Here is a 14,900-nt window from a genome sequence, read left to right on the forward strand (position 1 = left end):
CTTGTCTATACATGATTGCTCTGATTTTCCTTCTCAACATCCTCTAATGCAGTGGTTCCTGTGGGCATAGGCTGAAATCACAGGGGGGTCCAGATAAACCGAGGGGCCCCCCTCAATAGCCCATATCTTATGATAAAATGTTTTATAATGTGATAGTATACACTGAAAACGCTTGTGCTAGTTATAGACACAAAACAATATGTTCTTAAGTTTTTAAAGATTGGTCTCCCCGCCCCCCTAATTATGCCTCAAAGTGGTTTGGTTCACTGCCTACCAACCTGCATCTCCACACAAAAGCCCTGTAAAAGGGCCTGTGGAGCAGTCTCTAGTGTGTTGCTGGTGGTAAACTTCTAATAAGTAGCTACTTTTGCACAAGTTAACATTGTTATTACCTTACCACTCAGTAGAATAAAACACATTTACAGTTTGAACCAGGCTGCATTGTGTTCACTCCTCTACTTCACGGTTGAATCTTGTGCGTCAGCGCAGCCACAATATTGATAACAGTAGTAGTCATCAGGGTTTCATCTTAATACATTTAATGGAACAGTGCTTTTTGGGGTCATCTTTTGTGTCCCAATCGGAGATTGCGTTTGAGAATCTTTTATTGTTTCTTGTCCTTCACAAAAATGAAATCAAATATCCACCCTTACTCATGGGGGAAGCAACTAATACAATTGGATCCAAGTTAAACTTTTGTATGCTGAGATAAAGGTCAGAATGATAGCATCACCAGACTCCTGTTTGTTTATTATCCCTGCATAAGTCACATTTATTCACCTTTGTTTCACCCATATTTTCCCCCAGTGGCTCTATGAGCCCCCCCCCCCCCAGAGGAGCCCACCCCCAGTTTGAGAACTATGTGCCAAAGAAAAAAGGCATAAAGTAATTAAGATATGTGATTTTATGTATTGGCATCTAAATCATTTTCGCTCAGCGCTAACAATGGAAGTGAGTTTCTTTGTTGTTTGCAGTCAGATTCACTCTCTCTGGTCTGATGTGAATCTGGAGAAAACTGATGCTCACATAATCAGAAACATATCTGCAGTGCATCTGTTCAACATTTCTTTGCTTTAAGGATATTGTATTTCTCAGTAAGGGGCACATTGTAACACTATCCTGTCAGAAAGAGGGTTTGGTGTATTTCATCATTCAAGTCAGCAGTCATTTAAGGTCGGTGCTAGTTGGCTGAAGCTGCACAGAAAGATGTTTCATCACACAAGGAAGAGAAATGTATAGTAACAACATTAGCTGTAGCTGCACACACTTAGTTTCTGGTATTCTGCTGCAAGAACTTTAAATGAGTTTGTTAAAAAGCTTTCAGGATTAGCTTTTAAGTGCTACAGCTTCCACTTCCCTCGAGATTATTTCTGTAATTGTTTGTTTGTTTATATGTTTAGTGCAATACAGAACTCCATATGCTCAGTTAAATACTTACGATCCTCTTCCACTGCTCATTAATTGAAAAAAACAGCGAAAAACAGAGAAAAAGTTTTCAACGCTGACAACTTTAGTCCGTAACCACAGTTACTACTTACGGCTGCCACCAGAGATTGTATTGATTATAGATTCATCTGTTTATTATTTTTTCATGATTAACGTTTTGTCTGGAACATTTCAGAAAATAGTGAACATGTTGCACGACAGTTTCCCACAGCCTGAGACAAAGTCTTCACATGTTTTAGTTATTCCGTCCAACAACTCAAAACCCAAGACATTTTATTTGTAATGATTAAACACAGAGAAAAGCAGTAAATAATCACACTGGAGAAGCTGGAATCAGAGAAGGTTCAGCTTCACCCTCCTCCCCTCCAAACAATTACTTCATTTATCACTCAATTATTGAAACTGTTATTGCTTATTTTTGGTCGTATGACTAACTGTTTATTAGTCAACAGTATGATGCCAGCTCTCGGTAAAACAGTCATATGAAAGGATGTGTTCTTCACTGTTTGGCCAGCTGTGAAGGTGGAAATCCTTCTCACATCACTTTGGATAATCATGGATTTAAACATGCGTTTAATGGTTAAATTTTAAAGGTATTAAAAGTATCACATACACTAATGTTAATGTGTGCAATGTTGTCCTGGCACCACTGTACCAGGTTTATGAAAAAAAAACAACAACAGAGAGAAAAGAGTTGCTATGGCGATTATGTCTCAACCAGCGCAGGAATTTCACGAGGGCCATGAGGGCCATGGCCCTCATGCCCTCGCAATTTGGCCTTGTGCCCCTGAAAAAAATATCTGCACTAAGGCCACAGTGGCCTTGATGCCCCGCCTGCATTGCCCTAGTTGATTTTGCAGTTTTCTCCTCTGCCTCTTCCCTGTCAACACGGCTTTGAACACCGGCATCTTTTGCAGAAAAGAAATGCGTCTTTTTATGACATATTGGCAACATCAATGAGACAATGCATACATCACCAGTGGTAGGCTCGATTCGAGCCTGGCATGAACCGCTCGGGCGGGCTACAACGACAGTTTGACAGTAATCTATCACTGGCTAACCAGGGGACTTCATCAAACGCACCCCGATATCCACGTGGCAGAGATGTTGAGTCTGAGGAGGAGTTAAGACAGTAGCCCTTTTTACACAGCGTCTCTGCATTAACTCCGGAGCAGTGGTTCGCTAATTCTCCGCCGATGGTGATTCACACAGAGCGAAGCATCTACGCTGTAGCGCTGTGTAATTCACACAGAAAGCCGGCGCTGCGGCTCCTAAAGATGCGTGATGGTACACGTCATGATGACGATGTCGGTGTTTCCCAGGTGTTCCCTGAAGTCTCGGTCGGGAGGTCGCGGTGATTTATTTTCACCAAAAACACTTGGTGAGTTAAAGTTTTTTTGCCGGTGACAGACGCTGTTTTTCAGGCAGAAATGTGACGAAGAGTTGGGAGGATGGACGCTGCTCCACATACAGCTGTGGTATTTTTTTCCTCATATAAGTTGCCAAAGACAGTTACAGTTACTACGTTACTTTTGTTTGGTCCTGCAACTTTGCTTTGTGGGACATTTCTCTGTATTTAGTTGAGTGAAGGACCTGTGTAGTTATCAGACTGTCAGACCGACACGCCCTCGCTCCGCGCCTCCGGCTTCAAACGATAGTGACTGATTAATCACATAACCTGGCATAAATGATTGTCAATTGATAAATATTTAAAAGTAGAAAATTTCTCGCCTGAGCTTGTTTTATGTATTCATTTCACAGATATTTATACATTCTTAGTCCTTAAATTAAATTCACTTGGACTTAAAATCATTGTTTTATTTTATGGCCTTACTGCCCTGGCTTTTGGCCTTTGTGCCCTTAAATAATTGACAATACGAAAGGCCAAGTGGCCTTGCCCCTAAAATGGGGAAATTCCAGGCCTGGTCTCAACCATTGAAATACATTAGTATGGAAGCGAATTTGTACCATAATTCAAATTAAAATGCATTTACAGAAATGCTTTTTCATTTTAAGAATGTAGCTGCATTTTTTGACTCATAAATAAAATTAGTAATAAATCATCCAAATTGCATTTTCATTTTCTTCTTCAAGACTGCTCATTTTGTAACTTAATTCAAATGATAAAGAAAAGGACATTTAAGATTTAATATTCAAAAGATGGCCCAGCAAATAGGTACCAAAATTCAATTTGAAATGTCAAATTTGAAAATTAAAATGCATTAGCAGAAATGCTTTTTCATTTCAAAGTCAGAGCTGCATTTTTTGACTCATAAATCAAATTAGTAATAAATCATCCAAATTGCATTTTCATTTTCTTCTTCAAGACTGCTTATTATGTAACTTAATTCAAATGATAAGGAAAAGGACATTTTAGATATAATTTCAAAAGATGACCTAGCAAATAGGTACCAAAATTCAATTTGAAATGTCAAATTTGAAAATTAAAATGCATTAGCCGAAATGCTTTCTCATTTCAAAGTCAGAGCTGCATTTTTGACTCATAAATAAAATTAGTAATAAATCATCCAGATTGCATTTTCATTTTCTTCTTCAAAACTGCTCATTTTGTTACACAAAGACAAAGAAAACTGCTTTTTCGTTTTGAAGCCCTCCCCCCGCAAAAAAGGTCCAAAATTCAATTTGAATTCGCAATCCCAAGCGGCGCAGGAGAGTGACGTCAGCGGCCTCTCTTCTTCTTCAGCCCCCAGTCTGACCGACCGTGCTACACATCTACGTTAGGGGGCGGCGGTGTGCTTATTCGACACTGGAGCAAGAGAAGGGACAAGAGGAGAGTGTGAAGGCTGTGTTGGTTGCACAGACTGTGGTACATGTTTTCAGAAACAGCGGGGAAATCACCACCATGTCCAGTTCTGTACTGCGGTCAAGCCAGCCATGGTTCGCGTTTGCTTGGTTAAATCAGCCGCACATTTTTTTTCCAGTGCGAAATTCTCTAACATTTACGGTGATCGTAATGAAGCCGCTCTGAAGAGCTGCTGGCAGTGACGGTGGGTCAGACTGCAGACTCACAGTCAGACACATGAAACACACACGGTACTTTACAGTCAGTATTCCCGGTAATAAACTGAAGGTATCAGCTGGACCGTACGTCGACGTCGCCCCCATATTGGATGTGGCAGCTCAGCCCCGTGAACTAATACAAGTTAATGGAGTGAACGTTATAAAGCTTCTTCTACAAAGTGCTATAAGCTAATGTCTCTCTCTCTCCCACACCCACGCACCTGCAGCGGGTCACAAAATCACCGGCCGCTTTATAGCCTGGAGCCCCGCCTTTCCGAAACCCCGCTGTTCCGAACATAGACTTCAATTCATCGTAATGGCGGGGTTTCTCTTTTTTTCAAAGACCCCGCTATTCCGAAAAGTCTATTGGGGAAACCCCTCCATTCCGAAACCCCCCACTCCGAACGGACTCAATCAGAAAGGAAACGGAGGCTGCACATTTATCCTTTTTTATTTTGTGGGTTAAAACGGATCATGTGGCTGATTAACCGCAAAACAAGCCTACTTCATATTAATAATGACATAACGCTCATTATGCTTCAGCTGGACAAATGGCTGTGTTGAATTGACATTATTTTATCATGCTAAATATCCGAAATTGTATGAAAGTTGCTCCAATGCGTTATACCGATCTTCGGACATATTCAGACACAGCCTGATATGGGTTCTGAGCAAAGGAATGTCTGTTTTCTCCCCCGGTCTGTTGTCAGCAGGAGCGGGGGCTGCAGGCTCGCGCCTGGGTGAAGTGGGCTCAAGCCAGAGTTCAGCCAGGCTCGATCCGAGCGGGGAGAGAAAAAATGTGTATTTCTTTTGCTCTGTGGGAGATCTCCCACAACAGAGTGGATGAGAAAGCAAGGGGGACAGATCTGCCCAGCAAACATCAGAACACAGAGTGCAGCCTTTGTCTGTCACCTGGTTCAGCACCCTGGACAGCTGCCTGCGTAACTGGATGTGGGAATTTGATGCATTTGAAGCCGCGACATTTGGTTCAGAAACGTCATATATAATAACATTGTTTCGAGTCGTAAACAGTTCTGTAAGTGGAAATAAGAATCAATTAGGCTATTAGTGTTAGTCCTTCTTCATATAAAGTTGTGTTACAGTCGCACAGCTGGAGACCGCTAACAAGAGACAAGAGATAAAATGAATGAAATCCCGCGAAATGATGTGCGGTCAATATGACCGCTTATGGCTGAAATAGGTAAAACAGATCAAATGTTCTTTTCCTTGTATGTAATTTATATAAAAAACTATTCTCAATTAAAATACAGACACTTTTAGAAAATGGTTAGAAGTCTGTAATGTTTGCATTTTCTTCACATCGCACATTGATAACTTAATTGTGATGATGTTCAAAGTTATTATTATTATTATTTCACATGAACACACACACAGCAAGTATAATGGTACTGTGCTAGGTATTCTTTTCCTGGTTCTTGGTGATGACTGATAAGTGTTGTGTTTACAAATGAGCAATACATCCAGATTTCTTGAGATTTGTATTGTAAATGGGAATTTAAATTTAAATGTCAGGCGATGTTTTCTTCATGGAAATTATTTTTCGGGCAAACAATTATAAGAGAGAGAGGGAGCGGACGGGGGATCCGTTGTGTGACAGCGGAGCGGAGGGTCAGCAGCTGGATTTTGCACGCACGTCAGTATTATTAGTAGGTGTTTAAGGTTTATTACGTTTGCGGACATTATTACATTCAATCTGAATTGATCTGAATAAGTTGCTAAATTTGTCGCTAGTCGCTTTTTCGAAATAATGTCGCTTAGAGGGTCTGAAATGTCGCTAAGTCTAGCGAGACAGTCGCCATGTTGGCAACACTGAAGAAGAGAGGCCGCTGACGTCACTCTCTTGCGCCGCTTGGGATTGCGAATTCAAATTGAATTTTGGACCTTTTTTTGCGGGGGGAGGGCTTCAAAACGAAAAAGCATTTTTCTTTGTCTTTGTGTAACAAAATGAGCAGTCTTGAAGAAGAAAATGAAAATGCAATTTGGATGATTTATTACTAATTTTATTTATGAGTCAAAAAATGCAGCTACATTCTTAAAATGAAAAAGCATTTCTGTAAATGCATTTTAATTTGAATTATGGTACAGATTCGCTTCCATACATTAGGAGTATCTGTCAGGGAGAAGCATTTACTCTAGCTCTCTACTTTGGTACAAATTCAACATACTTGTACTTTCTTGAGTATTTCTATTTTATGTAACTTTATACTTACAATACTTGCGTACAAATAATGTATGTTTTACACCCGCGCACTTGTCTGGCAGCTTCAGTTACTAGTTACTTTTCGGATTACAATTTGCCATATCCTTCTTGTCCAGTGAAAGCCATGTATATGTATCTCTAGCAGGGATATCTCAATATCATGATATAAACTGAAGGGTTCATTTCTGGGACGAGAAAACGTTCCTACTTCTTAAGCTACTTAATTTTAAAAACCCACTTGGATAAGCTGGCATTGTTAAAAATTTGAAATCAGGGCTGTTTAATGCTTATTAGAAACTAACTTTTTTAAAAGAAGCATGGTTCTCACACAACAGAGATACTACAGATATATGATGACTCTAGAGAATATGTGTATTTCTGTAGATTAGATTAACCAACAGTATATAAAGGGGTTAATACTAGCTCTATCTTAGGAAACACCCGAAGCAGTAAAATACAGCATACAAATTAAAGTTGTTGTTTTTTTCGTTAACTGGAACCAGGCACACATTTCTGAAACCTTAAAGCTAATGTATCAAAAACGAAATTCCAGACAGCCAAATTTTAGCGACAGTTCTTCTGTTTTCACTCAGATAGAAATTCTATATACATTTTTTGCGAAACTCTAAATGCAAATCTCCTCATTTAGCCCAGTTGTTCACCTGTTAAAACTGCAAGTGGTAGAAGTAACTTACAGCTGAAACTCAACTGGTAATCCCCTTTAAGAGCATAAAAGAGGCCTCAGGTGACATCTACTGTGAAAAAAAGAAGTAGTATGGAGAATTTTTAAGTATTGGCTATTTTTGACTTCTTTTGATTATACCATTATATTTCACCTTAAAAACTATTTACCTTGCCTTGCTTGGTGTCATTATTTTCAGCACAACCTCACATGTGTGACTGTACAGTTATTTTTTCATTTTTACATACTATATTAACACTATGGACCTAAAATCACAAAATAACATAAAATCAGAGTAGGAAAAAGTTAGATTTTTTGCTGTGAAAACCACAAATATGTTTAATGAACCAATTGCATTAGTTATAATGCAAATATAAATAGTTGTTTGCTAAATTTGTGCATAAGTTTTTAAAATTTACAAAGTTATGTGTAACTATTTACATTTAAATGCAGGCAATGCCTCAGGCTCAGGGCTCAGCTCATCCCTGCCTGTTCCACATTCAGCAGTCTCCTCCTTGTTTTGACTCACAACACAAAAAACGACTACACTACACACTAAACACACCACACCAAACACTATACACTCCAAACACGCTATATGTCACAAATCTCTCAACTCTCAAAACTCGCCATATCTGTCGCTGTCTGTATCACCGCCGGCGTCCCTCACACAACTTCCCCTGTTCCTCAACAAACAAACGTGCTGCTTGCGGACACTTTCGTGACAAAAGCCCGTTTTAACCGTTTCTTCCTGCACCAGACACAAAGCAAACGTGACTCCAATGTTCGCGAAAAAGCGTGGCGGACACTATTTACCCTACGTCCGGTTTTGGACGTGCTGGTGCGTCCAGTCCGTCGACTCGGGAGGTGGGCCGTGGGGGTGGGCTAGCAGCTAGCTACACATGAACATCCACAGATTCCGATTCCACTTTGTTGTTCTGGCGTATCCGGATCTCCTCAGACCGGAACAGACTCGGTCCGGACTCGTTTAGTCTCATTAATCCACAACAGTCAGTTTAGATGGGGACAGAACGGGACTGAACCGCCGGCAAAATCCCGGTCCAGCTCGCGTCTGCAGGTATAAATCCACTTGTTTCTTAAGGTGTGTCGTGGGCTTGAGCTCTGCAGTGATTGGCTCTGGTGCGCACGTGACTATGGTGGCTATAGTTAGCAATGCTAGCGGAATTCGTAAAGCATTTATGAAATCATTTATTAACGGTATCATTGCAGTCCAAGCAAATGCGACGTTGCACACCCTTGAACCACGCAGCAACCATGTGGAAACTCTCAGGTCAGTGTGATCCTGATCCGCAGAGATATTTGAGGCAAACACACACAGACAGACAGACAGAGATTCCTTGCTTTTATAGGGAGATGTACCATAGTTATGTGGTCTATTTAAAAGAAGAAAAAAGAAAGCCCATTTGTCATGATAAAAAAGGACAAAAGGGAAGCAATTTCAGTTTAACACAGTTGAATGTGTGACATGGGCCTCATGAAGCCAAAAGAATTTTCAGTGTGTGTTAAATGTATCTCACTAGTGTTAAAATTGATGCCATGTGTATCGTTTTAGTGGAACCAATGGTTTGGGTGTGTTCTTTTATTTTGAAAGAGATTTGTGGTGAAACAACTGGGAAAAAGTGTAATGTAGCAGAAATACAATACAAAAACATGACATATAATAGTAAAACAATGACACAGATGATTTAACTGCACAATGACTACTTTTTATACTTGAAGTATTTTTAGTTGATGTACTTTTACTTAAAGGATAAGTTCCCCCCAAACAAGTACATAGGGACCTGTTTTAAAATGTAAAAAAAACAAACATTAAAGGTTCTGTACAGCTAATCTGGCATAGTCCCAATCTTTGGAAGCCCTGAGATCTCAAATTGATTTACCGAAAGACATTATAGATGCTGCATTCACGTCATGAATTATATTTCTCAAATATGCATGTTAGCATCAACCCAATTTTTTTTTTTACTTCCGACCGCCATGTTTCAGCATCATGTGATGTTGACTAGGCAATTCGTTTACCAACATTTTCTCTGACTTTCCAAGTCATTCTTATGAATTTTACCAGTTGTAAATACATTTCTTGGATTATTCAGACATCACAGGACCACACTATAACACAGCTGAAATCTTAACTGGAGCTGCAAAGCTAAAAGCAATAGCATGCACCTGGTCTGAAGTGGGGGCACAGCGCCACCACGTGTCAAGGGTGTAAATAACATTTTTTCAAATGATTTTAGATCTCAGAGTTGTTTTTGTTTGTTTCTTTTTTGTTTTACGTTTTAAAACATGTCCCCATGTACTTTAGTAGCTAAGGAGAATGGTGCAATGCTGGTTTTTGTGAAGCTCCAGAAATGTTTTGTGGACTTCAGTTTTGGATGAATTATTCCTTTAAGTATGGTTTTGAATGCAGGTTACTTTTACTTACTTACTTTTACTTTCACAGTAAAAGTACGTAACTTAGCACTTTTAATGACGTAAAGGATCTGATTACATCTTCCAACAGTGCTTGTTTTCATTGGCCCAAGTTAATTCGATTTTTATAAACATTATCTGTAGCTGGATTTATAACAAAATGTTTTTTATGTAATGCACAGGGTGGCGTTTCTTATGAATTCATTGTTATTGCCTGAAATACTTCTACGTGCTTCTTACGCTAACACACAAATCCTAAACATAGCCATTCTCAAGACAAAGGCAGGACTCAGACTATCGTCAGTGGGGTGGTTTTGGACATAGTCATAGCCACCCTTTTGTCAAGATGATCTTCGATGACAGCAGGTCTGATGCGTTCAGTGCCATCTAGTCCTAGAACCAGCGTGGGTAAAAGCCATTAGGTCTAGCTGGCAAGTGATTGCTGTGAGAGTTCATCACACACGTGGCCATTTCAGATCGTTTTTCGTGGTACAGGACCTCCGGTGATTATCAAATTGAAGAGGCTGACACATCCTCAGTTATTCAGTTTTTTTCAAGTGAATCAGATAATAAGATCCTGTCTGTACTGTTCTTAGAAATCTGACAAACGTGTGTCAAAATCCTCCTGATCATTTCCGAATGAGCTCAGACATAACACAGAGAAAAGACTGGCCAGTAATGACCCTCTTTAGAAGCTGACAACACCACTTCTTTGGAAAGGCTGACACGTCAAGATCTGTCTTTGCTAACACTGGACAGGAGATTTTTCTTCTTTATAATGCAGCTTTAAAGAAGAAACTGAAGGTGTTTAACGCTAATCAAGGTTTTTTTTCTTATTATTTCATTCCAGGCCCCAAAATAAAGGAAGAGGGATCCATGTGTTGCCAAGGAAGTGCCTTCAAATCCACAGCAGTCATATGAACATTTTTTGTGTTTATGGTGTTTCTATTTTTGTTGTTCTTGTTGTCATTACTGAAAATGCTGATGGACATTGTTGGTTGTTTTTGAATGGATTTGCTTTTTATTTACCTGTCTGTACCATATATTTGTAAGGAAACATTAATTTAATATTGAATACACCTATTTATTGAAAGGGTATGTATATAATGATTACACAGTCATTCCAAATCGGATTATTTTGGATATAAAAGTTATGTGTGATGGAGAGGAAGTGTTTTGTTTTTTTTCTTCTTCAACTTATAATTGAATTCTACTATCGGTCTGAAAGGTTTGTCATGCTCTGTCGTTTTTTTCATTACATTTTATTTGGCACTTGAGTGACTGCTGACGATGTGAACATATGGAATGACAACAGTGGTGATAATGCACTGTCGTATTGAACAATAAAGAATATTGAAGCACAGCATACTTTGTTATTACTCGAGATGAGGTGGATTGAGGGGATAAGAGGTGGATGGGTGTGACTGCAAATAGCGCTCAAGGGAGTGGACTACTTTATATTGAAAAAATGTGAGTTCACAACATTTACCTCTGTTCTTTCTAATTTTACTGTGTGTAGAGTGTGTTTCCAGGTCTTGATGACCCGTACTCCTGTTTATGTGGAAAAAGTCGTATAAAACCTTTTGTGGCTCAAGAGGAGGCTGGATGTAATCTCTAAATTGCCTCCAATGAGGTCATGTGAGAGGTTTCAAAGATTGTTACTTTTTGGTTGTTTTGTTTATCGAGTGAAATTAGTAGAGAATCAGCTCTAGGAGAAAATGTCAATAGTGAAATAATGAAATAATCCAGATCACCCTTAGTTTCAGGTAACCCATGGTAACCATGTGTTTAACGTTACAAAGCTTTTTCCAAAGCTTGCAGAAACGTGGATGGAAAGTCTGAGTACTTTCTTGCAAACTCCTTTGAGGTTGTATGAAATAACTAACAAAACTGGATTTCCTCACAGACTTGCTCCAGCGGGAGTAATTGTTTCTTCTATTTTCTGGCTGGATCGTTTCTGTTCATCATGTTCCTGCGCCTCTCTGATTCAGTCTCCTCTATCTCTGCTCCTCTGAGCAGGTGTTAGCATGACCAAACTCTCCGCTTTAACTGGAGTTTGTTGCGACATTTCTGGCAGATTCCTGTGTTTGTATCACACACTCAGTCATAACTGACAGATATCTTGGACTCAACAGGATGTTGAGCAATTCATGCTCAAAAGAACCAAGTAAACTTTGGATGGGAGCAGCGAAAACTCAAGAACTTCTTACAATAATTGAATGTAAAATGCACTTTACATGCAGTTATTGTAAGAAGTATTAAGTGCAGGATATTTTAAACTGCATGGATATATTTAAATGTAAGTGGTAGTTATAGAATGATTTACTTTATAAAAGCATCTTTGGGAAAAGTGCCTTGGCATGAGTTGTACAGTTTAAGAAGCATAACTGATTCTTGAAAACTCATTCCTAATGATAGTAATTCTATGAACGATGTGTGCCTCGCATTACAGACATGGAGCCTCAGACCAATTTACACATTTGAGTAAACTGGCTGAGATCTGATCCATCTTGACTTCATGCCAGACAAGAAAAGTGTTTATTTTCTCTCAGAAGATTCTGCTTGTTTGCCCTTTTTAGCCTTCACAACTGGGAAACAGCAAACACTATGTATGAGAATTATAACAAGTAAAGCTACACAGAGCTGCTCTAATGCAACTTACAGCAGCAAGAGTTTGAATTATCTCCCCTTACAGTGACACGGTAAAGTCCTGACAAAATAAGCACATCCGACATTCTTCTTCCTGTCATGTTGTATCATCTTGTACTGAGACTTGCGCCTGGGGAATAGTTACACTGATTGTCTGCTGTTTTTATTGGGGAAGTGAAGTAAATATTGAGCCATGCACACATAGGGATGCTGATAGGCAAGCTTCTGAAGCAAACATACGCTAAGCCAAAGATTACAACAGCTCAGTTCTCACGCCAGCATGTCTCTACAGACTCAGCAGGAACATTTCTTACATTGGATCATGCATTATTCAACAAAGTTTGGCTTTCCGAGATCATTAAAAAAAATCATCGACGGAAGCTGTCATTGTAAAAAGGCTGGAAACTGATATAACATCGAAAGAACAAGCTGTCTTTGGGTGGAAGGATCCCGCCTCTGTGGTCGTGATGTCAACCCATGCAACATGTTTCCATCTTGATATGAAATGTTCTTGCTCTTTGGGGCCATAAAATGGACGATTGCCTCTCCTCCACAAATCCCAGCTTCCCTCAGCAACAGAGGAGCTTAGAAATGTACGCTCCAACAAATTCCTGGATATTTTCCAAACCTGCTAAACCGAAGAAAAACAAAAAGTGCTTCCTCTTGGCTTATTGTGATCATCATTATCTTGATCACCTGGGACAATTAATGGCAATCGGGTGACGTTTTCAGCCAAAGCTGTAAAAGGATTAGGCAGCTAAAAATACAGCTTGCACCTCATAGGGACGGGCAGGGGATCCCTTTCCCTCTGGGTGGCCAGGGCAGGGACACCGGATCCTAATCTGAGGAGGATATCACTTATCTGAAGACAAACAGCACAGATTAGGAGAGGAGACAGAAGATGCACTGGGGACAGCATGTGGGAGGGCTCTAACACAATTACACACGAGCATCAAATCCCCCCTCTCATACCTCTGAGAGTGCGATAAATAGTAAATGGAGACCAAAGCCAGGCCATTTTCTTCCTGTCACACTGCAGCTCAGCAGGAGAGAGGGCCCACCTTCTTGTCTTAACTACGACATAATCACCTCCAAATGCATGGTTGTGCTCCTTGAAACAAATCAAGTAAAAGGCTTAGTTATAGAGTTATTGTTCTTTATTCTGTACAAGGAGGCTCCGATTTGGACTGACAGGAGCACCAGGCTTGTAGCAGACTCTGGACTTCTTCCAAGCTCTGAGTTGATACTTGTTTACCGAATAAATGGAATGCCCTATTTGCTGCATTTGATGGACTTTGAAATCACACACACATTTGTGATTTGATTAGGCCTTTGGCACTATACTAAAATGTTTCACGCGCCAACTATTTGGGGAAGATTATGACCTAAAACCTAAACATGGCACCTTATGACGTATATTGAACTCCCCCCATCTGCAGAAGAATTTCATGGCAAAGGTAAACACTTTAATCCAATTTCTTAGACCCCACGGCCTTCGTTCAAGCAAACCATCTTATTTATAGTGATCGCAGTAGCCTTGATGGCTGTAAAATTGTTGAAGGGGGCTCATTGATTCACTCCATGTCTCATGATTAATTCATGGCTCTTCTAATGTGTTCTGCAGAATGCATGAATCCCTATGTGAGTCACCAATAATATACATTCAGATAATACAGCCTCCATTAGGATTTTGAAAGCTGAACGATGAGCGGATTGTCATCACCACAGAGAGCTCTTCTCTGCGATTTTCATCGCTCCAAAATAGACATATTATGGATACGATTGCCTTTGACAGATTTAATAAAGCCAGCAGCTTATTGTTCCATTATGTGTTGATGGCTGCTTTGAACATCTTTTGGACCACAACATTGCACTTCCAGGATATTGTATGGACACTGGTCATTGTAACACAAGACGGTTTTATGGGACAAAGAGATGCTGCAGCCGTATGTGTGCGCCAGATGCAGGGTCTTTGATGCCGTGTGCTGGAGGTGTTGGCACAGGCCTCTCCCTGCCACCTACTCTGCATGCCCCACACTGTGTGCTCTGACGCCTGCCATGGCTAATACACACTGATTAACTGCAGGGCATCTCTCAGCTGCATCTGCTGCTTCACCCTGACATGTGACATAGCTAAGTTAATTCTCAATTAGCTTCAAGGGAGCTTTGTTTCCTTTTTTTAAGGGAAAAATGTGCAACAAGAAATTACATAAATGTTAATTTGTCAAGTGAGATAAAAATAAATGCCTCTAATGCACAAAGTGGAAAATAAATGGTGTCAATTATACAGCTGTAGCACTGCAGTGACGTTCATAGTAATTTATATGTCGATATTCTATATTCGAAAATTGAAATAAATGTCCGAGCCTGTAGATAATCAGTTACAGAAACTCTGGGTTTTAGTCGTGTGAGATAAGAAAGTCAAGTTCCCTTCAAAAGTAAAGGCTT

At 39.9% G+C, this 14,900-nt stretch overlaps 1 protein-coding gene across 5 annotated transcripts in view; it reads left to right on the forward strand.

Moving 5' to 3' along the window:
- Positions 1 to 11,169, forward strand: part of alkal1 (ALK and LTK ligand 1) — a 26,284-nt gene extending 15,115 nt beyond the window's left edge. For all 5 annotated transcript variants that reach the window (XM_030432337.1, XM_030432332.1, XM_030432334.1 and 2 more), the window contains one exon: positions 10,654 to 11,169. In XM_030432337.1, the coding sequence (XP_030288197.1) occupies positions 10,654 to 10,724 (71 nt within the window). In that variant the 3' untranslated portion in view covers positions 10,725 to 11,169. The remainder of the gene's footprint in view (positions 1 to 10,653) is intronic.
- The last annotated feature ends 3,731 nt before the right edge of the window (positions 11,170 to 14,900 follow it).

Source organism: Sparus aurata, chromosome 11 (genome assembly GCF_900880675.1).
Source record: "Sparus aurata chromosome 11, fSpaAur1.1, whole genome shotgun sequence".
Lineage (NCBI taxonomy): Eukaryota > Metazoa > Chordata > Actinopteri > Spariformes > Sparidae > Sparus > Sparus aurata.